This window comes from Pipistrellus kuhlii, unplaced genomic scaffold (assembly GCF_014108245.1).
Source record: "Pipistrellus kuhlii isolate mPipKuh1 unplaced genomic scaffold, mPipKuh1.p scaffold_m20_p_3, whole genome shotgun sequence".
NCBI classification, from domain to species: Eukaryota; Metazoa; Chordata; class Mammalia; order Chiroptera; family Vespertilionidae; genus Pipistrellus; species Pipistrellus kuhlii.
This window is the reverse complement of record NW_023425529.1, coordinates 1,623,883-1,649,828: the sequence shown is the minus strand read 5'-3', so window position 1 is coordinate 1,649,828 and position 25,946 is coordinate 1,623,883. Positions and strand designations below refer to the sequence as shown.

At 64.6% G+C, this 25,946-nt stretch overlaps 1 protein-coding gene across 3 annotated transcripts; it reads right to left on the bottom strand.

The window, feature by feature from the left end:
* Positions 1-348: 348 nt before the first annotated feature.
* PDGFB (platelet derived growth factor subunit B) lies at positions 349-25,946 on the bottom strand. 3 transcript variants are annotated; one of them, XR_006742739.1, is made up of 8 exons: positions 24,592-25,946; positions 17,165-17,261; positions 14,991-15,080; positions 13,600-13,805; positions 11,724-11,868; positions 8,107-8,258; positions 6,994-7,769; positions 349-363 (listed from the first exon to the last, which is right to left on the bottom strand). XR_006742739.1 is itself a non-coding variant. In XM_036458224.2 (7 exons), the coding sequence occupies exons 1-6, from the start codon at positions 24,652-24,654 to the stop codon at positions 8,131-8,133; spliced, it is 729 nt and encodes a 242-aa protein (XP_036314117.1). In that variant the 5' UTR covers positions 24,655-25,946; the 3' UTR covers positions 6,801-7,769; positions 8,107-8,130. The 3 variants fall into 3 exon arrangements, 2 of the variants coding, with proteins under 2 accessions (XP_036314117.1, XP_036314119.1); XM_036458224.2 differs by lacking the exon at positions 349-363 and having other exon boundaries at positions 6,801-7,769; XM_036458226.2 differs by lacking the exon at positions 349-363 and having other exon boundaries at positions 6,804-7,769; positions 8,107-8,255; positions 24,592-25,939.

The window sequence follows — 25,946 nt, the reverse complement described above, 5'->3', positions numbered from 1 at the left end:
AGGGGCCGTCTGGGAGTACCGATCCTGTCTGCATCCGAGCCCAGGTCTCCAGCTCACTCAGGCTTCGTGAGTCACCCAACATTCTTTGAATGCCCTTTTGAATATCTATTCTTTGAACATCCTCTTCTGCTCAAGTTCACCTGAGCTAGTTCCTAACGCCTGCGCGAGGAATGTTGCCTTATATAGAAGTCCGTGCCAGGGGCGGCGCAGACAATGGGTGCTGGAGGAAACTCAGAGAAGCTGGACAGGCTGTCTGATCTGCTTGGCTGGAGACAGGAAAACCCCAACACATGACGAGGGAGCCGGCCTGGAATCCTATGCATGCAGAGGGCACGGGGAATTCAGAGTGGCCGCTCGGGTCACCTGGAAGGCCAGCTTTGGGACAGGACACCGGCCCTGGGAGGGACGGGGAGGACGGGCAGCAGACGGTGGGTGTGGCTGCTGATTCTCGCAGGGCCGAGGGTTGAAGAAACAGATGACAGACGGTGCCCGCCCTCAGGGTCCTGGGTCCGTCTCCTGTGTCAACAGTGTTGGGACCGAACAGACCCAGGGACGCCCTGCTTCCAGCCTCTGACCACCACGGTCTTTCCAGTCACCACTCTCGGAACCTCCTCGGGGACCAGCTGACACTCCGTTATTTTTCTACCTGAACTCCTCGCTGCCGAACACTTGAGCTGCCGAAGTCGTCAGTGTTATCCCACCGAGGTGGGGGCTGCGGTCACCGCCTGGCCCCTGCCTCCGCGGCCTCCACACCCACCTCACCCTGGGCTTCTGTTTCCATGGGGACCGCGGCCTCCACACCACCTCGCCCTGGGCTTCTGTTTCCATGGGGACCGCGTAGCTCTCCGGGGCTGGACCGCTTCTTCCTCTGGTGGCCGAGAAGGAAGGCGCTGGGCATCTTAAAGCTGGAAACCGGCAAGGAGCCGTGTTCTCTCCCAGGACGTGCTGGGCCTCCCCGGTGAGCACCACGGAGGCCGCCGGCCTGGGAGAGGAGCCGGAGCCAGGCCCCGGCGCTGCAGCTCGGTTCTCCCTCAGGCCCTGGTCTCTGCGGCTTCCCGCAGAGCCACTTCCGGGGCGAGGAGGTGAGACGCATCAAGAAGAGGGGCCACACCTGACGCCCCTCCGCAGGGGGCTGGGCCCCAGGCTGGGCTGGGCGAGGACCTCTTCCAGAGGCTCCCCCTCCAGCCCGGCCAGGAGCCTGAGCCCAGAGGCCTGTGAGCGGCCCCTCTGCACCCCCTATGTCTGGCTTTTACCTGAGCCTCTCCCCGAAACCACTACCCATTCTTCACCCCCCCCTGAAGCCCTCTCCCGTGCACTGGACCAAATGGAAAAAAGAAGGGAAGGAAGAAAGGGAGGGGGGGAGGAAGGAAGGAAGGAAGGAAGGAAGGAAGGAAGGAAGGAAGGAAGGAAGGAAGGAAGGAAGGAAAGGGGAAGGGGGGAAGGAAGGAAAGACAATCGCCTAAATCCTGAACTCTTGGCCCAAGACCCAGTTCAGACACTGAGGGCACCATGCTTGCTAAAAGTTCCTCTTCATTCTCGCAGCCATGACGATGAGAGACCCAAAAATGAAACTCAAAATTTGGGCTCCGGCAACCGACCCATCGGCTGCCGCCTGGCCTCACCAGCTCTGCCCGGTGGAAGCCAGACTGCTGAGTACAGAAGAGCAAGCTCAGCATCTGCACGGAGTCACAGGGGAGGGTTCGGGGCGAAGCTGAAACCCCCCTCCTCCCCCGCCCTGCCCCCCATTGCAGGCAGAGCAGCCTCTTCTCACTGTCTGATGAGGCTGGTCCCTGAAAAACACCCCCGCCCCGTGTCTCCCCCTCCCCCGGCCCCTCCGTGTCTTCAGACACAGCCGAGCAGAATTGAAGATCAACCCAATCCCAAATCTGGGCAAAGCTTTGCTCTTTCGTATCCTCAGAGATCTGGTGGCAATGTGTGAATGGCACCGCTGAGTGGGCTGTGTTAACACAGCACCCCGCAGCGGTTCTGGCTTTCGGGTGCCAGCCTCCTCGCTGGGGGTGGTTCTAATTGTTTCCGGGGCGGGTATGCTGGCTGGCACGGGCGCTGAGCCTGACGCAGCGGCGGCCCCTGCTCACGGACGTGGAGATGACAGAAGAGCCGAGTATAACGTAGAGGCAGAGTGCAGATTAGCCACAGGGACTGGAGCACCCATCCACCCCCCTGTGACAGCCCCACCGCCTTCCCAAGGCCTCCGTGTGGGGGAGGAACCGGGACCCTGGGAGGGCAGAGAGCAGGTGTCGGTGGGGTTAATGGGTCACAAGGTCCCGGGGGGAATGGATGGATGACCCACAGGCTCTGTGGCTTCTATAAGCAGAAAGGCCTGGAAAACAGAGGTCTGACTTGAGCCCCCAGAGGCAGACCCTGGTGCCTGCCCAGGCCCAGACCCCAGTCAGGCAGAGACCCAGAGTTCCCGACATGAGGAAGGGCCTGCTGTGACATTCAGGGTCTGTGCCATCAGCCCCCAGGGGCCGGGGCGGCTTACAGGAGCCCCTGGGGCCCTGGGGAGCGGGGGAGGGGCTTGGACCTGCTTCCTGGTCTGTTTCACGGGACAATGGCATCGCCTGAAAGGATTGCCGGGTTAATTGGGTAGAATGATGGGATGGTGCCTGGAATACAAATGCATGTGTTGGCTGCAGCTGACCTTTTAATCCCTCTGTGATTTCGTGGTCCTTGTTTCCATCTCCACTGTGCTGTGATCAGCCGTTTGCTGGGTGAGAGTTAAAAAATAACCCTGCCGTGGACCGCGGGCACAGTGTGCACCAGCTGCCGTGCTCAGGCTCGCGTCTCTAACCTACACAACACTCTGCCAGGCCGAGCAGCGGAGCTGGCAATGCTGGCAGGAGGACCTCATCATGTGCTGTCGCTAAACCTGTGTTCTCTCTACTGGGGCACCTTACAAGTTAATAAAGCAAGGCAGGAACAGATTGGGACATGGTGACAGTGATAAATAGAGAGGAGATGAACGAGGGGGGTAGGTGGGTGGGTAAATGGATGGATGGATGGATGGATGGATGAGTGGAAGGATGAGTGTATGGATGGGTGGGTGAGTGGGTGGGTGGATGGATGGATGAGTGGATAGATGAGTAGGCAGATGAATGGATGGGTGGATGGGTGAATGGATGGATAAGTAGGCAGATAGATGGGTGGATGGGTGAATGGATGGATAAGTAGGCAGATGGATGGGTATGGATGAATGGATAGGTGGGTGGGTGGATGGATGAGTAGATGGATGAGTGGATGGATGGGTGGGTGGATGGAAGGAGGAAGAGGTGTAGACGTGGAAGGAGATGATGCCTGGTAGACTTAGAAGATGGATTTGACATGACCCCATCCTTGAGGATCTCTCAGTCCAGGAAGCTGTAGTGCTAAACAGGGAGCCAGCTGAGGAACTGTAATAGTCCAGTTTTCCAGCCACACCATAGTGCATGTGATGATCAGCCAGACAAGCTGTGACTTGGACCCACACACCTAATTGCTCCAATAACAGGCCTTTATGTTCATTCATTGGACAGGCATTTACTGAGCACCTACTATGTACCAGGCACTATGCTAGACTCTGGGGACAGCATCATGAACAAAATAACTCCGTGGGGAGCTTCCATGTGGAGACAAGGAGAGATGTAGATATGGGAGAAACCAACAGGGTCAGTACTATGTTGATAAGTAAAGCAGGTAACAAAGGGGGTCTGGGCCAGGGTCTGCTTTTTGGAAAGACTGGGCAGAGCCTGATCTGACCCTTGGTGGGAGGCCTGAAGGAAGGTCAGGGGCCAGTCAGGCCTGGAAGTCAGGCTGGGATCTAGAAGGAGCAGTGACATTCCTAGGATCACACAGTAACTGGGCAGCTGAATGGGAACATTATGTGCAGGTGTTGGGGTTCTGGGGCTCCTGGTCTGACTCTAAAGCAGAGTGGAAACACCCCAGATACGGTGTCAGCAGAGGGGACCTTGTTGGGATCTGGCCAGTGAGGAGCTGCGTGATCTTCATCTCTCTAAGCCCATTAGCCATCATTTTGCTGCTCCAGTGCTTCCATCCATCCATCCATGGGTGGATGGATGATTGGATGGATGGGTAGGCAGATGGGTGGATGGGTGGGTGGGTGGGTGGATGGATGGATGGATGAGTAGGCAGATGGATGGATGGGTGGATGGATGGATGGATGGATGGATGGATGGATATGCAGATGGATGGATGAGTGGATGGATAATTGGATGGATGGGTAGGCAGATGGGTGGATGGGTGGGTGGATGGATGGATGGATGAGTAGGCAGATGGATGGATGGATGGATGGATGGGCAGATAGATGGATGGGTGGGTGGATGGATGAGTTCACAGATATGATACTTCACCAATGGTAAACGTTCGCTATTTTGTTATTTATGGAGGCAAATGCTAAGCCTCCAAAGAGAGCGAAGCACTGCGGTGACACAGGCCTGGACCCTCGCATTTCATGTTCTGGTGAAGCTGGCCCCTCCCCTCCAGCCAGGCCTGCCTGGGTACCCGAGCCCAGGACACTGGGGTTTGGTGGAGAGGGCAGCACCCCACACACAGGGTGGGGCAGGCAGGTGAGGCATTTCCAGGTAAACCCCTCTGACCTGCTCCGCCCACCACCCCACCGGCTGCCTCCGCCTCCTCCCGCACAGGGCGGGGCACCCAGGACGAAGTGAAACCCCGTGGTATGCAGGCCCCAGGAGAGGCAGCACGTGCGAGGGGCTCACGAAGGCGAGTGAATGACGGAATCGGTCCATCGCTCAACCACTCAGTCCTGAGGAACCTAATGCGTTCACTCCAACCTCAGCCACTCCCGCTCTCCGGGGCCGGGAGCTCAGACCAGCAGCAAACGGTTTCAGTGTGAGCCGGATCCCCCTCCTGGTTCCCCTCAGCCCGCCGGCCTGCAGGCGGGACCAGAACACGCCTGAAATCTGTCCACGGGATGTACCCGTCTCCACAGGGAAAGCACCGAACCCGCCGCTGGGCGCCAGAGGCCACGCGTCTCCTGCTCTTCGAGTTGCAGATGAGGTCCTGGCCAGAAGGGGGCTGAGGTTGCCCAAGGCCACGTAGCTGGCTCCAGGCCCAGCCAAGATCAGACTGTAGACCCCACTTTCCCCGGAGTCCCTTCCCAATCCAGAGCCCCTCTGGGCCTCCTCCAGCCGTCCCCCCATGGAGGACCTCCCCCCACAGCCAGCCCCACTGGGACCTGCTCCAGCCGTCCCCCCATGGAGGACCTCCCCCCACAACCAGCCCCACTGGGACCTGCTCCAGCCGTCCCCCCATGGAGGACCCCTCCCCCCCACAGCCAGCCCCACTGGGACCTGCTCCAGCCGTCCCCCCATGGAGGACCTCCCCCCCCACAACCAGCCCCACTGGGACCTGCTCCAGCCGTCCCCCCATGGAGGACCTCCCCCCACAACCAGCCCCACTGGGACCTGCTCCAGCCGTCCCCCCATGGAGGACCTCCCCCCACAACCAGCCCCACTGGGACCTGCTCCAGCCGTCCCCCCATGGAGGTCCTCCCCCACAACCAGCCCCACTGGGACCTGCTCCAGCCGTCCCCCCATGGAGGACCCCCCCCCCCACAGCCAGCCCCACTGGGACCTGCTCCAGCCGTCCCCCCATGGAGGGCCCCTCCCCCCCACAGCCAGCCCCACTGGGACCTGCTCCAGCCGTCCCCCCATGGAGGACCTCCCCCCCCCCACAACCAGCCCCACTGGGACCTGCTCCAGCCGTCCCCCCATGGAGGGCCCCTCCCCCCAACAGCCAGCCCAACTCTGTGATGCTGAGGCTCTGCTTCCCTATGGCAATGGTCGGCAAACTGCGGCTCGTGAGCCACATGCGGCTCTTTGGCCCCTTGAGTGTGGCTCTTCCACAAAATACCACGGCCTGGGCGAGTCTATTTTGAAGAAGTGGCGTTCGAAGTTTACGTTGAAAAATTTGGCTCTCCAAAGAAATTTGAATTGTTGTACCGTTGCCATTTGGCTCTGTGGACTGATGAGTTTGCCGACCACTGGCTTATGGGGACCCTCAGGCCGGAAAAGCCATCTGGTCACACAGCCGGTGGGAGGCACAAGGCCGGGCCTGGGGCCAGGAGCTGCTGTAAGACCAAGACCCACAGAGCGGGCGGCGTGGCTCTTGCCCACCCCACCCGACAGAGCCTCCCGCGGAGCAGCACATGTGCGTGCGCGTGCGTGCGCGTGCGTGCGCGCGCGTGTGCGCCGAGCCTCCCGGAGTGAGAGGAACACGCCGCAAGCTGTCGGCGAGCCCTGCCAACGCGGAAAGGGTAGCGGCCGCGCACGATGCCAACAGACAGACCTCCGGCGGATTCCTTTGGTTTGTTTTTCGTGGTTATTTTTTTTTTTACAACTTTAAATACGGAATATAAATAAATTTTACATTTAAAAAATAAAAGGAAAGCCCCCAAAAATATAATCACCGACTTTACAAACTGAAGGAAGCAGAGTGGGGTATGGGGGGGGGGGGGGGGGGGGGGGGGTGCAGTAGAAGATGGGAAGGGGGCTCAGAGCCCACACCTAGGGGGCCCGGGGATCATTCCCCTTCCCCTCCCCCCACGCCAGCCACTGGAGATGGATCTGAGACAGGGAGCGTGTCCCCTCCCTGGAGCCAGTCCCTGGAGTTCCTCACATCTGCCTGGGGGCAGGCCTGCTGGAGCCGAGGGCGCGGGGAGACAGGCCAGATGGGTCTTACCTCCAGCCCTCCACCCTGCGCTCACCCCTGTCCGGCCTCTGCAAGCCGGGGCTGGGGGGGGGGGGGTGTCAGAGGCACAGCAGCGCATACAGAGCCTTTGTGACAATCAAGAAAAGGACCCCTTCCCTCAAGACACTATCCTCCCCCCGCCTGACTCCGTCATAATAAACGCCCAGATGGGCCGTGTCTGCAAAGTGACAGTGGTCCCGCCTGCGGTGGGCTGGGCAGTGCGCCCTGCAGGGCCTGGCCTGGCAGTGTGGGCTGGGCTGGGACGGGAGCCACGGGGAGGGGTGCTCCCTCGGTGGGCAGGAGGGAGATGCAGGGTGGAGGTAGAGAGGCGAAACAGAGGAGGAAGCGAGGGGGGAGTGGAGGAGGCAGTGAATGCCCAGGTCCCTGCCTACACCCACCTCCAGAGCAAACTTCATCTCGAAGCCATCGAAACGGCTCTGGGCTGCCTGGCGCCTGGGCCGCCCCTGCCCGGAGAGTCCGCCTCTTCGAAGGCGTCAGATGTGTGAAAGGAAAGAACGCTGCCCTGCTGAGCACAGGCGAAGGGCGTGGTGGCTGGGCCAGGGCCTGGGGGAGGGGTCTCTCAGTCTCAGCCACAGGGCACCAGGCGCTCTGGCCTGCCTGGCATGCTCCCACCAGAGCCGCCCGGGGCCGGACCAGGCGGGCCGTGCGGAGAGGTCCTCAGGGCCAGGCGGGGTTCGGGGAGCCAGTCCAGGCCGCAGTGCTCCAGGGAGGCCTGGCGAGCCCCTCCCCTGTCAGTCTCTCTTGCGCTCTGATCCCAGGTCCTCGGGGTCAGAGGGAGGAAGACCTCGATGGAGTCCAGATCCTTCATTTCCTTCTCGAGCTTCCGGGCAAGATGCTGGAGGCCACTGAGGGGAGACCCGCTGGCAGAGGGGCGGACGGACGACGGACGGACACGTGGAGGGGCGGGGAAGCACCATTGGCCGTCCGAATCAGGCATCGAGACAGACGGACGAGGGGAACAATATTATCACTCCAAGGACCCCATGGGGGCGATACAGCAAATACCTTATTAAATAACCCTGGAAGCCAAGCAGAGGGACACAGGGCTCAGAGACAGGCCACACACACATGCCACGAGCACATGGCCCCGGGCTGGGGGCAGGGAGCTGGGGTCCCTGGGCTCCAGCAGCGCTGGGGGCCATCCTTTGAGGACACGCTGGGACAAAGCTGGGCTGCGGTCTCCAAACCTCCCGCCCACCTGCCCCGTGGAAAAACCCCCTTGACCACGGGGCAGAGGGGGTCAAAGCTTCGGGCCCACATGCTGCATGGGAAAAAGCCTCCCCTCACCCCTCCCACAGCCCAAGCCCAGGCACAGGGGTGTGGGCCCCGCCTCCCCACCTGCCCGCCTGCCCTTACCTGCCCGCGCTCTCTGCAGACGCCCTAGGCGCCCAGGGTCTCCTTCAGCACCCTCTTGTCGTGCGTGTGCTTGAACTTCCTGTGCTTCCCCTTGGGGGGCCTGCGGACTCGCACCGTTCGAACCGTCACCCGAGTTTGGGGCGTCTTGGCTGCATGAGAAAAAGAAGGCGTGGTCAGCAGGCTGGCCCTGTGGGGCGGGGGTGGGGGGTCTTACCCCTCTCCACCGAGGCCTGCCACAGGCCTCCCCCGAGTCCCTGGGCTGAGGGAAGGGGCCAGACCTCCTGGGTTCAAATCCCAACTCCACTGCTCGCCAGCTGTACATGCCTTGGGAGCAATGACTGAACTGCCCTGTACCTCCGTTACCCCATCTGTGAAAGGGGGGTAACTCCGGATGGGAATGGTGGAAGGAATAAATGACAGCATGCTGGCGAACATGGAGGGGAATAGGTTACAGCTGAAGTCCTAGGTCAGTACCCCCCTGACATGCCCTTGATTCCCAGGCCCCTTGAACCCGGCCTGAACTTGGATCCTTTAACCAATAAAGGGAGGCAGAGTGGCGCTGTGCCAGTTCCAGGCAGGAGCCTTACGAAGGCCTGACAGCTCCCACCTTTGCACTTTGGGGAGCCCTGTGCTACCCCATAAGATGTCTGGTTACTCTGCTGTGGAGGCCACATGACGAGGGGGGAAGGAGGGGAGGGGCCCCATCTGTCTCAGTTCAGCCTCCAGGTGACCGACTGCAGAACCGCCCTGCTGAGCCCCGCCAGCCCACAGACCAGGCAGAAGGAAATGGCAGCTGCTCTTATTCACTGCTCTCTTATTTCCTCTGCTTGATCCCCTATTGATTTCTCAGCCATGCCGGCAGCCCCCTGCAGCCCTGGGCTTTGGGCCAGAACCACACACACAGAGCCGGGCCTTTCCCACGCTGCACCTGTCCTCTGCCGGGCCTGCCACCCCGGGGGAGCCGCACAGCGGGCGGCCGGAGCTGGCACTGGGCCAGGCCACCTGGGCTCCAGGGGTTTGTGTTCTTTGGGAAAAACCATGCAAACGCTCTGGGCCTCAAGGTCCACGTCTTTACCACGGAGACCCAGCAGCCCCGGCCCCCTGGGGGGAGGAGATAATGCACGGAAAGAGCCAGAAACTCCTCGCGAGCACCCACCACGCACCTGGCTGTTTGTCCTCACGGAGGGCGTGCGGATCTACATTTAGCCGAGGAGGAAACTGAGGCAGGGGGCTGGGGTTTCAGCCAGGGATCTGCCTCTCTGTCCGTACGGTCACCCCCTCACCTTGAGCTTGTGTCCACTGCTCAACCACTGAGCCACACTGGCCCCTCTCGCCCCGGAGACTTCCGTGTTCTCCCCGGCCCATGCGGCTCTTTGGGGCCAACACCTGACCTCCCCCGAGGCCGTCGCCCAGCTCTGCGATGAGGCGCTCCGGCCTTTGCGCCAGGAGAGCCACTGGAGGGTCTGGCGGGTCCCACCCAGAGGTCCCCAGTTCGATTCCCGGTCAGGGCACATGCCAGGCCGCCAGCAGGACCCGCCCGAGGCTGTCACGCAGCTCAGAAGGGGCAGAGCGGAGATCTGCGCCCAGGGGTCTGACACGGACCGCCACGGCCACGGCCACGGCCACGGCCACTCCACCAATCCCGGGCCAGCCCTGGACAGCGGCCAGGAGCACCATCCCAGGGGGCCAGAATGCTACCCCCGAAACCGCGACACCTTATCTACATACTAACCGCGCGACGCGCCCCCCCCCAAGGAAACGGTTTGGAAAAACCACGAGCCACGAATGCACTGAAGAAAAAGACCCATTCTAAACGTAAAGAATAGACATTTTCCTGGGCAGCAAAGTCATTCTCCAGGTTCGCGCTATAAATAACGGACAATACGTCAGTTCCAAGCTGTCAGGTTATCGGCCTTCCCCGGGCATCCGGGCCTCCGCGTGGCTTGGAGAACAGAATGAAAAGGCTGAGCCGGCCCTGCCTTCAAGAGGCTTGTTAATGAGAAATAACGGTGGCCCCGTTCTGTCCCCTAATGAGAAAGTTCCTGAAAAGCGCCTGGCCCGTGTGGCTCAGTGGTTGAGCATCAACCCATGCGCCTAGAGGTCCCCAGTTCGATTCCCGGTCAGGGCACATGCCTAGCTGGCAGGCTGGATTCCCAGTAGGGGGCATACAGGAAGCTCCTGATCCATATCTTGCTCTCACATCTCTCTCTCTCTCCTCTCTCTCTCTCTCAAATCAATATTAAAAAATATATATATATATTTTAAATGTTATTGAAAACCAAAACTATCTTGAGTTATTTTTTATGTTCTTCTAATTGCATTAACTTCATGATTCTCATTTGATCCTTTCTGCAAACTCTTTAAAAATTTATTTTTATTGTTTTTTGTGTTGTTTTGTTTTGTTTTGTTGTTTTGTTTTGTTTTCTAGAGAGAGAAAGGAAGGGAGAGTGAGAGAGAAACATGGATCTAAGAGCAAAACACTGATCCTCCTGTGCGTCCCCAGAAGGACCTAGGATCGAACCTGCACCTGGGGCACGTGCCCTGACTGGAAATCGAACCAGCACCCTTCGGTGTATGGAATGACACCCAACCCACTGAGCCACACCCGCCAGGAACCTTCCTGCAAACGTCTGAGGGAGAAAAGGCAGCGGGATGCAGTCTGAAGCACCAGAGCTGGATGTTACGGGGCCTGGGACTCGCTGTGTGACCTGGAGCCAGACGGACCCGCTATAAAACGTGGAGGCGGCCACGGGACTGGGTCCTTTCCTGGTCCCTTTCAACTCTTCAGGTCTAACCATGCCCCCGATTTGTGAAACCTAAGGGCAGAATGGAACTTCGTCCGCGTATCCATCGGATGCGGGAACCCTGTCTCTCACCCCCCTGCTGCGTGGCCGCCCGCCTTTATTCACACCCTCCGGTGGACGGGAGACTCCCTCCCTCCGGAGGAAAGTAGCTCCACCCCGGATGCCTGACTAGCGTCTGAGTTAAAATCTCTGTCTGCTGGCCTTGCCCCTGGGTCTTAATTCCCCCCTCAAGGCCACAGGAGTTAATCTGTTCTTTTATCCCCAGGATAAAGGGGTCAAATATCTGAAGATGGTATGTGTGCATGGCGTCTTCCTCTTGTCCCGGCCCTGGTTCCCCCCCATTTCACGCTCTCATTCAACAACGTGGGAGGCCGGGGTTTCAAATCTGGGATGGGCTCCTTTGCCCAGGGTGGTCCGGGCAAACCTCCAGGGGAAGGTGACTTTCTGAGCCGAGACCCCAATGCAGAAAAGAACCAGGCTTGGGAAGAGCCGAGAGAAGAGAGTGCCAGGCAGACTGGCATGTGCAAAGGCCCTGAGGCAGGCATGGATTTGGCCTCAAAAAAGGCTGGGCTGGCTGGGGACGCAAAGGAGAGGGGGACTGTCTGGGAGCGAGGCCAGAGGGCCAACCAGGGGCTGCGTCCTCACGTAGGGCCTCATGGCCAGGGGAGGGATCTGGATTGTTCTCTGTGAGAGGGGAAGCTGTAGGTGCGTTTCACCAGAGCAGGCATGCCTGATCCAACCCCCCCCCCCCCCCCCCCCCGGCAGCTGCCACGGGAGAAGAGGGCCAGAGGCAGACCCCGGACGGACAGTTACCTCGCTGCTCCTGGGAGCTCCCCGCGGTGCGGGCCGCGGGCCGTGCAGGAACCACCGTCTCGCACCTGCAGGCCAGGTGGTCCTCCAGCGTCACCGTGGCCTTGTTGAAGATCAGCCTCTTCTGCACCATCTCGATCTTCCTCACCTGGAGGGCGGAGTCAACCAGGCGCCTGGTGAGACCCAGGGGCAGGGGCCGAGGGAGCCACCTGCTGCCCCTCCCGGCCCAGCCTCCCCCAGGGGATCTTTCCTCGAAAGCCCGGAGCGCCGAGAGCCGCAGGCCAGACCCTGCGGCCCGAACAATAGCGGGACCTTGGCCTCTGCCCTCCGCTCCGCTTTTCCATCAAAACAAGCCCTCCCGCCCGGCCCTCGGCCTGGCCAGAGCCCCCTCGCACTCCGGAGAGGGGGAAAGGCATTTCCGGGTGCAGTGTGGGGCCACGGTGTCCTCATTCCTGGAGCGCCGGCCAAGGTCAGGGGCTGGGGCAGAGGCGGGGAGATGCTTGTCTGGAAGGAAGTGGGGGGGGCTCTATCCAGGAGGGAGGCGGGGCGGGGGAGGGCAGCTGCCAGGTGTCCGTCTTTAGGGCTGGAAGCGGTGGGGACAGGAGATACCGTGGCTGTGGGCGGCGCGGGGGAGGGTGACACGTAATCCCAGGCGCGGGGCCCTGGCCTGTGGGGGGAGGTGGGCACGAGGAAGGGGAGGGGGTGGGGTGGGGCCAGCAGTGTTTGGCAAGAGCCCGGTCCAGCCCAAGCTGGTGTGAGGGTGAGGCTGGCCGCGGGCTGCAGAGGCCGAGGCCCCCCTGACACTGCTCTGCCTGGCTGCGATCAGGAGCTCCCCAGAACAGCCTCCACCCTAAACCCCTGGATGCAGCCAGCATTTCCAGGGAAGAGGCAGGAGTCCGCATTCAGACTCCTAACGGCTGCTCCCCTCGTGCAGCGCCCTCCTTAGTGATGACACAGCTTGTCCCGGGAGGGGAGGGGGCCGGACAGATGCGGGGAGCCTTCCTCTCTGTGACATAAAGGAGCCCGCGGGGCCGGGGCCGGGGCAGGGGCAGGGGAGAGCTTTGGGGCAATCTGAGCAGTTGCCCAGAACATTCTGAGTGTCCGACATGCTTGTAGGGTGCCTCTTCCAGAGACACTGGGGCTGTGCCCCTGGAAGGGACCAGGCAGCCCCGTGACGTGACGCCCCACCCCGCCTGCCTGGGGTCTGCCCGTGGCTGCGGGTCACAGCCGCTGGGCGGCCTCAGCACCGGTGTCCAGGGAGCTTTCTGAGAGCGCCCGCTCTGGACAGGCCGGCCCATGTGCGCCTGGCCAGAGAGGCACAGGCCCCAATGGGCAGCGGCCAGCAGCTGGGCCAGTGCAGGGAGGAGCTCACCTGGGCATGGGGCAGCTGCACCTGGGTGGGGGGTAAGGGTGGTGGGGGGGGCCTCACCTGGACGTGCCGCAGCTGCACCTGGGTGGGGGGTAGGGGGGGGGCCTCACCTGGGCATGGGGCAGCTGCACCTGGGTGGGGGGTAGGGGTGGGGGTGCAGAGGGGGGCCCTCACCTGGACGTGCCGCAGCTGCACCTGGGTGGGGGGTAGGGGTGGGGGGGGCCTCACCTGGATGTGCCGCAGCTGCACCTGGGTGGGGGGTAGGGGTGGGGGGGGCCTCACCTGGATGTGCCGCAGCTGCACCTGGGTGGGGGGTAGGGGTGGGGGGGCCTCACCTGGACGTGCCGCAGCTGCACCTGGGTGGGGGGTAGGGGTGGGGGTGGGGGGGCCTCACCTGGACGTGCCGCAGCTGCACCTGGGTGGGGGGTAGGGGTGGGGGTGGGGGGGCCTCACCTGGACGTGCCGCAGCTGCACCTGGGTGGGGGTAGGGGTGGGGGTGGGGGGGCTCACCTGGACGTGCCGCAGCTGCACCTGGGTGGGCCGGCACTGCACGCGGTGGTTGTTGCAGCAGCCGGAGCAGCGCTGCACCTCGACGCAGGGCGGCCACACCAGGTAGTTGGCGTTGCTGCGGTCGATGAGGCTGCGGGAGATCTTGAACACCTCCGTGCGGACCTTGCACTCGGCGATCATGGCTGGCTCGGCGGCCGTGGAGGAGTCTGAGGGGAGAGGGACCTCTGTCAGGAGGGAGGGCCGGCCCAGGGCCCCCACCGGGCAGGAGAGCGCACCTGGGACTGCCCTCTTGCTGAACGGCCACCCAGGCCCCTCTCCCCAGCCTCAGGGAGGCTCCGAGTCCTGGCGCCATCGCCGTGGGACGAGCAGGTGGCCGATGTGCTCTCGCTCAGTCTCTCCCCCCCGCCCCTCCCCGTGCCCTGGGGTAACTTAAGCTCAAGGACCACTGTCAGGACCAGTGCGATCAGCATGTGGTGACCGTCAGACGCCTCCCGCCGGCCCTCGCTCATTTCCCTCTGCGGTTTCACCCCGTGGTTTGTCCCAGTGTGGCCTCGCTTGCTGTGTGTTATCTGGCGATCCCCTTACTCGGCTGTTTTGCGCTGTCATCTTTCCTGACCTCGTGGCTTCTTTCGAAGCCACGGTTTCCCCGTCTATGAAATGGGCCGATGCCGGTGCCTGCCCTGCCCCTGCAGACCCGGGAGCGGCCGGGGGGCCCCTGCCCACAGCACGCGGAGTCAGTGCCGGGCTGGTCACCGCACTCAGGGACCCCGAGGCCCGGGGCCCGATGAGCTGCCCACAGCGAGGAGGGGACAGGCCACCGGCTCCTACACGGAGGTCCCGGCACCATCCACGGCGCTGGGGGACTCGAGAGGAGGCGGGGCTCGGGGTGGGCACTGGCTTCGCAGGGAAGGCTCCCTCGGGACCTGGGGATCTGCATGGCCCTTCGGGCTCTGCAGCGGAGCGGGAAGTGGTCCCAGGCTCTGCTCCAGGCCCGCGGCCCCAGCCACAGCCTTAGTCACAGGCAGCGGGGAGGGCGAAGGTTCGGCCGAGAGGCCGTCAGCTGCGAGGCCACGCCCCCGTCTTTCCCTTCCTGGGCTCCCGTGTCCAGCTCCATAAAACGGGGTTAATAATATCTAATTCTGGGGCTGAAGCAACAAAAAGTAAGTGTAAACGCATTCTATTTAGGAAGCAGTGTGTGTGTGTGGGGGGGGGGGGGTCCGTGACGACCCAGCTCAGCTCAGCACAAGCTATTATTTAAGGATGTTATTGTCCCTGAGCTCAATTCGGTCCTGGGTACGGGGTGAACGGGGTTGACCCTCAGCACCTTGCACAGGATCCTGCTTCCCTGGCTCCCACCTTTTGGGGGACCCCACATTCACCCCGGGTCTTACCAAGGCTCCTTCTCCCTCGGGACAGGCTCTCGGGCTCGCCTCCAGAGTGGGACCGGGTCAGATTCAGGCCCAGGTCGGCTCCGTCTTCATCTGTAAGAGTGGGACAGTCAGACGCTCTCCGACCCCTGCTGGCTGGCCCCCCGCAGGGAGGGGCCGTGACCCCAGTCCTGGCTCTGAGGACCAAACCCCAGGTGACGGGGGGCTCCGGAGGGGCGGGGCCCTGACTGTCCTCTGGGGGGCCTCAGCCCCACTCTGGGCTCCTCAGTCACATTTCTGGCCAGAATGCCCGTGAATGGAGTTAAAAATAACCCTTCCCCTCCCCTCCTGTAAGCGAGCCCGCCTCGGCCTCCCTCCTGGGCAGGGCAGAGGCCCAGGGCCCCGGAGGCCACTCTCCATGCCCCTCCGCCCCGCGTTCCCATAGGAAGCGCTGAATGGAGAAATTCCCAGAATCCCCAGGGGGAGCCACATGCCCGGGACACAGCCCCTCTGGAGCCCCTGACAATGGCTCGGTTGGGCGGGAGAGAGGAGGGAGGGAGGGAGGGAGGGAGGGAGAGGGTGGGGGTGGGGGCTGCAGGCGGAGGGGTGGGGTGCAGGGGCCACTGGGATCAGGGAGCCTCGCCCAGCCCCTTCTAGATGTGCTCTCTCTCTACCTCCCGGTCTCCCATTGTGACTGTCTTTCCCTCTGACCTGCCTCGTGTCCGCCCTACGCTGTCCATTCATTCCTAAGGTCACAGCCACACGCAGCCCCTGCTCTGGCCTGGGAAGCCCTCGGCTCAGCGCCACCCCCACCCCCACCCCAAGGACACATCCCTCTCTGCGCTGCTGGAGGCCAGGGCTGGGCAGGGGGACGGGGCCTTGGTGCTGACAGTGGGCAAACTCCCGGCAAATAAACTGAGCAGTCGGGGACCAGCTCCTGACCCTCCACACGGTGCCTCAGGCTCCCAGTGTCTCCCATCCCACTGGCCCCGCTCCCAAGGGGTCCCGTGGGGAGGAGGCAGCCTGGGACTGGGCGCCTCCCCCCCATCTCCCCACTGCCAGCCACGGTCCCACATCAGTGTGTCTGGGCCTCCCTCCCCCTCCCTCCCGCCCCCCCTGCATCTCGGGAATGCCCCTGGTGGGGAGGAGAAGGGGAAAAGATGTGCTTTGTGGAAAGGTTACGTTGATTAGGAAAAAATAGCCACATGGTTGCCTCAAAACAGGCTTGCTATTGAAAACCCCCGTCTCCCGGCCCGACTCCCACCGGGGTGTGGAGGGGCTGCCGAGGGTGGGGGCGAGGCCCTTGGAAAGAAATAGCAGAAAGGCTAAATTTGGAAGTTGCCCCATTGTGTTGGCCAGGGCCGGCCGGCCTGGCACGGGGTGGGGGTGTGGGAGACGCGGGGTGGGGGGGCCTGGCGAACAATAGGTGGGCTCAGCTGGGGCCCCCTCCCTCGGCCTCCCCAGCCCCCAGCGCGGGAGGGTTTGAAAGGGCCCGGGAATGCTTTTGAGAGGGAGCCAGGGGCCCAACGGGGAGAGGAAACAAAGGCAGGAAATGCTGTCCCCCGTAGATAGCAGTCTGGGCAAGGATTACAAAGTGACAAAGAGACAAAACCCCAGAGGGAAGGGGAGCTGGGGGTGCAGGGGGAGGCGATGACCAGGGCTCCAGGGAACAGGCCAGAGGTTAGAATAGAATGGAATTCGCTCTGAAGACAAGCGTTTATAAATACATTCCCCACCCAGGCCGCGGCCCCGCCACGTGTGTGCCACCGAGCACGTGCCCGCCCGAGGAGTGAGCTCTCGGCGCGGGCAGGGCTGCCTGCTGGTCTGGGCCAGGTGTCCCCAGGAGACCTCGCAGCGCTGGCCCCCGGCCAGAGGGACCGGGAGCCGGCTCTCCCCACGCCGCCCGCCCCGGCGGAGGTCACACCTGGACACCCATTGGGCAGGTGCCCCGGGCACCCCCTCCCTGCCCGCCCCGCCCCTCCGGGCGCCCCACCCTCCGCACCCAGCCAGACACACGTGTGGGTGCTTCTCCCGCCACGCCCCACATCGGCCCAGGTCCCGACCCGCCCGCCTCCTCAGCCCTGCCCCAGACAGGTGTGGCCCGGCCTCCGGGCCCCACAGACGAGGAGGGACGGCCCTGGCCCTGGCCCTGCCCCTCCCGGGACCAGGGAGCCCCGAGGCGGCGGAGGTGCCATTACCTGCGGAGTCTCCGTGCAGCAGCCGCTGGAGGTCCTCGAAGGAGCGGAGGGAGTGGTCGCTGAGCATCTCGTAGAGCTCCTCGGGAATGGGGTCCCCCTGCGGGGCACACACGGGATCAGGCGAGCCGGGAGTGAGGGCTTTCCCGCCACGGCCCTCCGGCCCCCACACAGACACAGCCTCCCACGAAAAGCTCCCAGGGCCCCTCGGCCACGGACAGACGGACCGCCAGGCTGGGGTGGGCAGGAGGCGGATCCCAGGCCTGGCAACCGGGAGCAGAACCCGCCAAAGCCCGTAAAGACCCAGCACGGACGCCTCATCCCCCCTCCCCCCAAATAGGAGCCCCGGCTTGCTCCGAGTTCGGTTTGATTGGGCCCACCCTCCTCCCCCATCACGTTATCGGCCCCGGAAGGCTCCCCAGTCTGTTTGCTTCGCCTCCACACCCAACGGTTAACGCCAGCCGGCGTGTGTCTTGGGGGATCTCATCATCCCCATTTCACAGATGAGAAAACAGAGGCTTAAGGACGCAGCACCCTTTGTCCGGTCCTAAGCCCGTCATCAGCAGAACCTGCATTCAAACCCCAGTCTTTCTAGCGGCAGAGCCTGGATCCCAGCCTCCTCGGGGGAACTCGGGTGTTTAATAAATAAAAGAGCCGATGGCCTCAGGAGGCCACAGGGCTAACGGTATTTATTCAGCCTCTCCCTGCGAGGAGGGCAGGGAAGCCGCCTCCGACGCCAGGAAACCTGAAAGCTTACCCGTGCCCCGTGCCCAGCCAAACCCTATTTTTAGCGCCCCTCTGGCCGCAGCCCAGAAACACTCGACACTTAATAAGCACTTTACCAGGCCCCACTCGGAGCCGGGCTTCCTCAGGGAAACCACAGGTCCCACAATGACACGACGGGAGCCCACAGCCCTCACTCGGTCCAGGCGCCCCGCGGGGCCAGGGCCGAGGTCCTGAGAAAGAGGAGAGGGCAGCGGAGAGACGCAGAAGCACAATCCCGACACCCACTGCCGCCTCCAGGCACAGAAAATGCCCGTGATGTGGCCGCACACCCGCACTCACACCCGTGTGCACACTAGCAGGTCAGCGCGCACGCGCGCACACACACACACACACACCCGCACTCACACCTGTGTGCATGCCAGCCAGTGCACACACACACACACTCTCACACCCGTGTGCACGTCGGCCGGTGCACACACACATACACACACACACACACACACACACACACACACACACTCACACACAGGGCGGCACTGCCCCCGGAAGGAGCCAGGGAGGTGTCAGCTGGCTTGCCCTGCTCTGTGCCTCGGTTTCCCAGGATTTAGAAGGGAAAAGCTCCTGTTCTAGTCCCTGAACACGCCGCGGCCTCGAGCCCGGGAGGCTCCGCGCAGGCGCCTCCCCTCACTGCCCAGTGGAGACGGGGGTCATCGCGCCTCCGGGTCAGCCCAGGAGGTCCCCCCAAAAGCCCCGGGAGCAGCCTGGCGACCGAGCAGTCGTTTCTAGCCCCTGACCACAGCTCCTCTAGACGCCCCTCCTGGGCTGGGGCCTGCAGGGGCTTCCCCATGTCCAGCTGCGGACACCCAGGTCCACTTCCTGGAAACCCCAGAGCCCAGCTCTTCATTGGAACATGGAGCTTTTCCTCTGGCTGGAGGCCGGGCTGTCAGGGGGTGCCGGGAGGGAAGGGGGGCGAGCAGTAAGTCTGGCTGGAAACTGGGGTCTTTCCTTCAGGGTGCAGCAGGAGCCGGGGCTGCGTGTGTGACGAGGGGAAGTGCGGCTCAGCGGCCCCTCGGTTCCTCCCCCACGCCCCCCAGACACTGCCTCCTCCAACCCAGGGCAGAGGGCAGCTGTTGGCGGTCTCCAAATGCGGGCTCAGGACCCGGCCCCAGAAGAGGCGGGCGGCAGGCCTCCAGTTAAGGCCAAGGCAGGCCACTTCCGGGGGTTCTGCCGCCCCCAGAACCGGTGGTCCGGGAGCTGGAGTCCACCCTCTACTGCTGCCAGCCACCAGGGACCTCAGGCTGGCCTCTGCCCCTCTCAGTCCCCGGGTCTCACCCGTGAATTGAGGGGGTTGAGGACATTGAATTTGATTCTAACTGTCCCCAGGGGTAGCAGCAGAGACAGCAGCCCAAAGCCAAGGCTGTCTGTGGAGCAATGACGACTCCATTAGCCCCCAGAAGAGGGGCTGGAAGGCCCAGGACCAAATGGCACGTAACGCTCATGCCAAGGCCCGCTGGCCACTGGAGAGCTGGCTGCAGCTGCCAGCCGTGGCCGAGGAGGGAGACTCCTCATCAGGCCCAGCAGGTGCCCCGGGCCTGCCCTACGATGCACAGGAGACAACGTCTTATGGAAACAAACCCAGAAGCCCCTCCACCCCCCACCCCTCACCCCCCCACCCCCCCACCCCCGCCCCAGGCTGCCTGGGGGAGAACCCAGGATAGGGACTGGGGATAAGCACACAGTAGGTGCTCAAAAAATGCGGGTAAACTGCATGGAGGACTCTCCCCTTCTCCCTGGGACTCTCCTGGACGATTCTCCCACCTCCTCCTCCAGGAGGCCCACCGGGGGTAGTGTCTCTCCCCCCCCCCCCCCATACAAACTGCCTCCAGCAGAGTCCACTTCACTCTAAGCTGAGGTTCTTCTGTTCCTGCTCCCACTAACTCGGCCATGGCCATGGGGCGCCCAGAACTCAGTACAAGCACCTGGATATGATCAGCCAGGCGACAGGGTGCACGGCCACTCCCAAGAGGCGGGCGCTATTTTTAGCCCCATCCTCCCGATGAGGAAGCTGAGGGTTAGGAAAAGCAAGTCCGGGGCTCCAGGTCAACAAGACGAGCAGCAGCAGCAGCAGCAGCAGCAGCGGGGGCCCTCCCTCTTCCGGGCCGCCCCGCCCCCGCAGCACCGCTCCCAGTGCATGTCCGGGGCCGAGCGTGTCCCCTCAGGGCGAGGGGCCCCGGGACACGGGCGTGCCCGCAGGCGTGTGTGGTTGTCACGGCTACGGGCGTCTAGAAGGTGGAGGCCGTCCGATGCTGCTGAACACCCTGCTCTGCACAGCACAGTCTCCCGCAGGGAAGAGCTGTCTGGCCCGCAGGGCCAACAGCGCAGACGCAAGAGCAAAGGGAACCTGGATTCTTGGAATTAAGTCTTTTCACAACCTGAGCCCTCGGCTTTTTCATCTTTTAAGTGGGGCTAATAATACTTCACTAGGGTTACGGGGCGGCCTAGTTGCACCCCGCAGAGCAGCCAGCAAGGAGTAGGGGTGGGCTCCTCGGAGGGCAGCAGGGAGGGCATTTTTGGGGACGACAGTGGGTCGGTGGAGAGCGTGCGGCTTTGCACCCTCCCCCGCTGGCCCACAGGAAGTGACACCCTGGCCCACAAAGGCGGTGTGGGCTGGTGGGTTCCTCCCAGGCGGGCGGTGGGTGAAGGGTGACAGCGCTCAGGCTGTGGTCAGCCCCGGGAGGCAGCGCTCCGGGCACCTGCGGAGGCCAGAGGTCCCTCTCGGTGTGGGAGGGTGAGCACGGGGTCGGGATCGGTTCCAGAAGCCTCCGTAGGTGGGCTGCTCCCCCTCGGAGCCGGGAAAGGAGGCCGGGCACCCGGGGAAGCTGCCCCAGATCTCAGGCCGGGGGCTCCTGGCAGGGTGAGGGCGTGGCGAGGAGGCAGCTGGGGCACCGCCAGCCGCGCAGCCAAGGCAAACAGCCTGCGCCCCGCCCCACCCCCAGCGCCAGCTGCAGAAGGTGGGAAGGGCACCAGCCCGCGTGAGGCGAGATGAATTACCTGCTCCCAACCAGGCTGGCAGATCAAAGGGGCCTGGACCCCACCCTCCACCTGGGCCACGGCAGACACACACACACACACACACACACACACACGGATACACTCTCCCCAGCCCTCCTGCCCATCAGCGGAGGGAGACGTGCAGGCCGGGCCCACGCACCCAGGGGCGTTGTCTGAGGCTGGCAGAGGAGAGCCGAGCAGGCCTCCGAGCGCCTGCCTGCCTGCCTGCCTGCCTGCTCTCGGGCCTAACTTAGATTCAATGCCAAAGCCAAGCCCTTTGAAGAAGCCTCCTCTGTGCAGACCACAGAAGCCATTTAGAACCAGCCTTCCCACCTACCACTTCCCTTCCCTATGGCTCCGGGGACCCTCCCCCCGCCCCACCCCTCCTTAATGTGAGTGCAGCTCCCACTGGGCTCCCCACCGCTCCCTGCAGCGGCAGAACTGTGAGCACAGAAAGAGAGGGGCCGGGCAACAGTCTAATCCTGGCAGCGCCCCCCCCCCATTCACTGCCCGCCCCCCACCTCTGTCCCAACCCCCAGCCCAGGGCGGGGCCCAGCGCTCTGGTTTGCAGGAGTTCTGGGAGCTCTGCTCTTGAGGAACTCTGAGCCAATCCCATCTTCTCCGGTTTTTAGGTGGCGGGGACTGAGGCCAGCTCAGGGTACACAGGACCTGTGCAATCTGCTGCTCCTGCTGTTCCTGTCCTGTCCCGTCTTGGCAGCCCAAGTCCCAAGACATGGAAAAGAAAGGCGCGCTTGTCTCTCAGGATGGGGGGCTGGGGGGGCCGGGAGCACTCGAAGGAGGAAGCTGGCGGAGGGCAGTGGCGGGCGGGCTGCCCCAGGGTGAGGCCTGAGTGGGGCCGTGCTTACAGAGCACTCAGCAAGCACGTACCTGCCCCCCCCCCCCCCCCGGGTTCATTGTCTCTCCGCACATATTTACAGATTGTCCGTCATGAACCGGTCACAGGCCAGTAAGCATGGGAGACGGGTGACCAAGACAAAGGCTCTCCAGTGGAGCTTATCCTCCAGTGAGGGAAAGCAGGAGATAAACAACTAAATAAACCAGCAAATGGAAAAAGCTGTCCATCTCCATGGGGGCTGAGGCCCAAGGCAAACACTTCTTTGCCACTCCTGCTGAGTGGATCCTCTCTCCCTTGCTCTTTCACACACACACACACACACACACACACACCCTTAGGTCTTGCACCAGAGCCTCCAAATTCTGTTTGCTCCTAACCTTGCTGACACTCCCAGGGCAGGGAGATTCCAGCAGGTTCATCTCCCACCACCGAAGGCATTAGCACACCCGATGGGAGCTGGGCAGCAAAGAGCGGAAGGGTGCTGAGGCTGGAGGCATCACATGACAGCGGGAGTCACCCGCCCCAGAAGCCAGCCCAGCTGCTGGAGACGGGACCTCCCAGGCCTCAGCCCACCCCCAACCCTGCCAGACCCTGCCTCAGACTCCCCCGTCCTCCTGCCCAGCTGCCCAGGCCTCCACCTGAGGCTCAGTCCATGTGAGTGTGACACACAGCCAACCAACCCCAAGGCCACGTCCAGCAGCGAGCTGTCCGGGAGGTGCCTTGCTGAACTGGCCCCGCCTTCCAAAGGTCTTCCCTTCAAGGCTCTTCTCCCAGAGCCGCCCTGAGGCTTGCTCAGGCTTCACGGGAAAGTGCTGGGTGCACTGCAAAGCACCACACAGCAGTGTGTGCAGGGAGGCAATGATTAACGAGGGGGAGAGGCACCGGCTTCTGCGCCAGAGCCTCCCTGCCAAACACACATGCCCGCGGAGCTGTGGGGAAGGAGGAGGCGGTGCTGGGTGAAGCTGGGAATGGTGGTAAGGGCAGGCCTGGGAAAGCCCTCCTCGGCTGCTCCCCAGCCTGTGCTGAGCATGCTGGGATCAGCAGAGAGGACGGACGAGGGGAGGGGGCTCAGCGGCTCAGGGTCCTCCAAGAAGAGCTCCCAGGAAGGGAGAGATGCCCTGGCCAGGCCGGGGGTCCCCAAGCACATCCCCACTCGCAGACACACGGGAGCGAGCGGCTGAGAAAGAGCAATCGCTGGAAGAATAATGCTTGCAGGGCGCCCAGGGAGGAACCGGAGTGCCTGCAGAGGCAGGGAGGGGAGGGGCCACCTGTGGCGCGGGGCTGTGCGTGCTGGGTGTGTGCGTGCGTGTGCTCAGGCCGCGGGTGCGAGGTGTGCGGGGCGCGCGCGTGTGCACGGGCGTGGCGGCGGCGCGCGCCCTGGCCGCACAGTGCGTGCCCGGCCACCCCGCGCGCCGCCCGCCGCGGGCGCAGCATCGCCTCGGGCCGGAGTGTGCGTGCGGTGAGTGAGCGCGGGGCCGCGCGGGGCGGGCTGCGGAGCGGAGCGCGGGGACGCCGCTCCCAGGGCGCCTGGCCCCGGCCCAGCCCCGGCCCCGAGGCAGGCGGCAGCTGGGGCCGGCCGGCGCCCCCTCCCCGCAGCTGGCCACCGGCGGGGGCTCCGGGGGAGCGGAGGGGAGGGAGGGGGCGCCGGGAGGGGCCTGCGGGCCGCCGCGCCGAGGCCCGCGTCCTCTCCGGGTGCGGGTGCGGGCCGCGGGGGGCGCCGCGGAAGGGCGGGGCCGGGGCGGCCGGCCGGCCGGCGGCCCTCCGGGAGCCCCGAGAACAAAAGGAGAGGCGGCCGCTCCTCCGCGGTCAAAACAACCTGCGCTGGCGGCTGCCCAAGGCCCGGCGCGGCCCGGAGCCCGGCCTTAACCCCTCCGCCGCCGCCGCCTTCCAGCCCGGGGAGGCCGAGCGGGGCCCGCCCTCCCGGGGCAAGCGGCGTGCGGGCTCCCGGCCCCCGCGGGGCAGAGGCGGGGCCGGGGCCGGACCCGGGCGCCGCGCTCCCCGCAGCCCGCTCCCCCCGCCCCGCGCGCCCCCGCCCGCCCCGCCCCTTTCCCACCTGGATTCCGGGTGCGTTCGCCAGCTCCCGGCTACGTGAGGCCCGGAGGGGGGGACGGATCCGGCCCGACAGCTCCGCCGGGCGGGGAAGGGGCGGTCACACCCCGCGTCCCCCGCAGCCCGGCTTTCCCGGCGGCCGCGGCGCGCCCTGCGCGTGGGGAGAGGGCGCAGGTCCTGCGGGGCCGCGGGCACCCGCCGCTCCGGGGCCGGATTCCTCAGGAGCCCCACTCCCCCCTCCTCGGCTGCCCGAAACCCGTCTTTCCCCCACCTTCCTCCCTCCCGGCCCCAGACACGGGCTGCTCCGGACCGCGCTCCGGGGCCGCGGCGGGACGCACACCGCTGGCGGAGGCTGGCGTGGCGGCCACCCCCGGTGCGGCAGGCAGCTCGCACCTCCCGCAGGCCGGGTCCCCCCGGAACCCCAGCTGGGAGCCAAGCGGGCTCAGGGGGTGCCCTCTGCACCCCGGCGACACCCCACCCCCCGCACACCCCTTTCCCCGCGCTGAACGGCCGGGGGACCTGGGGCCTCCCCGGGAAAGCAGGCCCCCTCTGCCCCCTCCTCCCAGCGCCTGGCACCGCCCGGACCTCGGGTCTCGGCCCTCGGAGGTCACCCAGCGCCCGGTGCCAGGCACCTGGGCTGCAAGGGTGCAAAGTTCCCTGCAGGGAGGGAGGGGAGAGGGCGGCCGGGGGCGGGGGCGGGGTGGGGGTAATGAATGGAGGGAGCCAGCCCCACCGCCGTCGCACTCACCTCGGCGCCGGCCAGCCGCAGGTAGCAGCAGAGAGACAGGAGGAGCGCCCAGCAGCGCTTCATGCCGACTCCGGGCCCGGCCCCGCGGCCCCCGCGGCCAGGGCGCAGGGCGGGGGCTGCGGAGGGCGGGGGGCTCGGCTGGAGGCCGCGGCGATCAGGCGCTCAGGCCGCTGCAGCCGCGGGCGCGGCTCTCCCGCATGGCCCCCGGGCGCCGCCGCCCCCGGCTCCGTTGTTGGGGGGCTGCGGAGGGCCTGGGCGCGGGACCAGGGTCCGAGGCCGCTACCTGGGCGGATCCCGGGCCCCAGTGAGCATCCACCACCGCCGGGGGGCTGCGTGGCGAACCGGCCGGGGTGTCTAGCCGTGCGGGGGCGCCTCGGGGGCTCCAACCTCCAGGAGGACGGGGAACGCGGCGGCCAGCCGGTGGCTCGTCTTCTCGCTCCTTCTGCTGGCTAACGGCGTCTTCCTCTGCCCGCCGCCTTAGCTCTTCTGCAGCATTTTCCGGGAAGGGGCCCCCGACGTAGGAAAGCTGGAGCCCGGCACCCCAAAGCCAAAGTCACCCCCAAAAAACTTTTCCCGAAGTTGGCTTTGCAGCGGCGGCCGGCGCACCCAGGCAGCGAGAGGTGCAAACTCTCTCCCGGGCCGGCTAGGGTGGCGGTGGGGGGGCCGGAGCGCGGGGCCCGGGCAGGCGGGCGGCCTCGGCTGCTCTGCTCGGACGCGGGTGCCCGCGGAGCTCCGGGCCGGACCCAGCAGCAGACAGGTGGACACGGGCGAGTCTGCCGGTCAGTCCGCTGGCCGCTCTGGGCGTCCTCCCGCGGCTGCAGGCTGCGGCGGCTCCGGCTTCCTCTTTGCAGTGAGGCTGGAGCGTGGGCTTCGATTCCCCCGTCTTGCGTGTCTGTGTGTGTGTGTGTGTGTGTGTGTGCGCGCGCAAAATATCTCCACCTCGGGGCTGAAAGATGGGCGCTGGCGGCCGAAGGAGCGCCCTCGGGGAGCCCGTGGGGGGCGGCGGGCGGCGGACTGCGGGCGGCAGGCTGCGGGCTGCAGGGAGGCAGGCGGGCTGCTCCCGGCGGCGGCGGCAGGAGGAGAAGTTGCCACCCTTCAGCTGTTCTGGCTTTTATATAAAGATGGGAGAGGTGGGTGGAGACAGCCTTTCCTCTTCTGGCTGAGAGTCAGCACAGGGAGGGAAGGGGGGGGTGGCAGGAGCTTGGGAGGGCCAGAGGCACGGGTGGGGCGTTGAGGGGTCTCCCAAGGCCCAGCAGCCCCTCTGCCCAGGAGTCTGGCCCCGGGAAAGGGAGAACTGGAGCTGAAGAGCCCTCAGCACAGTGGGGGTAGCCTGGTTTCGCGTGGTTGGGGAGATG

Excerpts from the sequence above, each read along its gene's own strand:
- PDGFB (XM_036458224.2), bottom strand. The coding sequence starts at position 24,654 with ATGAAGCGCTGCTGGGCGCTCCTCCTGTCTCTCTGCTGCTACCTGCGG. Across the intron at positions 17,262-24,591 it reads TGCGGCTGGCCGGCGCCGAG|GGGGACCCCATTCCCGAGGA; the intron begins GTGAGTGCGACG and ends TGTGCCCCGCAG. Across the intron at positions 13,806-14,990 it reads CCGAGGGAGAAGGAGCCTTG|ACTCCTCCACGGCCGCCGAG; the intron begins GTAAGACCCGGG and ends CTCTCCCCTCAG.